The 399-nt window shown below is 36.3% G+C and overlaps 1 protein-coding gene across 1 annotated transcript in view; it reads right to left on the reverse strand.

Annotated features, from left to right (window-relative positions):
• LOC119593843 (aarF domain-containing protein kinase 1-like) overlaps positions 1 to 399 on the reverse strand; it is a gene marked incomplete in the record, with an annotated part of 10,094 nt that overhangs the window by 1,503 nt on the left and 8,192 nt on the right. Inside the window, 1 exon segment of the mRNA XM_037942872.1 lies at positions 185 to 327. Coding sequence (XP_037798800.1) covers positions 185 to 327 — 143 coding nt within the window.

Raw genomic sequence — 399 nt, forward strand, 5'->3', positions numbered from 1 at the left:
TACCTTGGAAGAGAATATTTATTCATAACCAATATCCCAGCTAATTCACACATTACACAAGTTAGAAAGATTGCATACACAAAGTCTGACAAAACATTGAGTACCCAGTTATTCTGACATTTTTATAACACTTGTATAATCAGTGACATTACTGTATTTCATAAAAACACTGAAAGCATCCTACCTTTCTTGAGTATTGAGGGAAAATTCAATGCCCCTTAGTAAGTCATTTGTCTTGAAGATTAGCAGCATCTGTCGTGGGACTCGATTCAAAACAGCTGATATTTCTGGCAAGTATTTAGCAGCATCTGCCTTAATCTCATCTTGCTGAGGAGACAAAGGAGAGTCCAGTCACTAAAAAGCCATGACCTTTAACTGTTATCCTTTACTTCTGCACAA

This window comes from Penaeus monodon, chromosome 32, assembly GCF_015228065.2.
Source record: "Penaeus monodon isolate SGIC_2016 chromosome 32, NSTDA_Pmon_1, whole genome shotgun sequence".
NCBI classification, from domain to species: Eukaryota; Metazoa; Arthropoda; class Malacostraca; order Decapoda; family Penaeidae; genus Penaeus; species Penaeus monodon.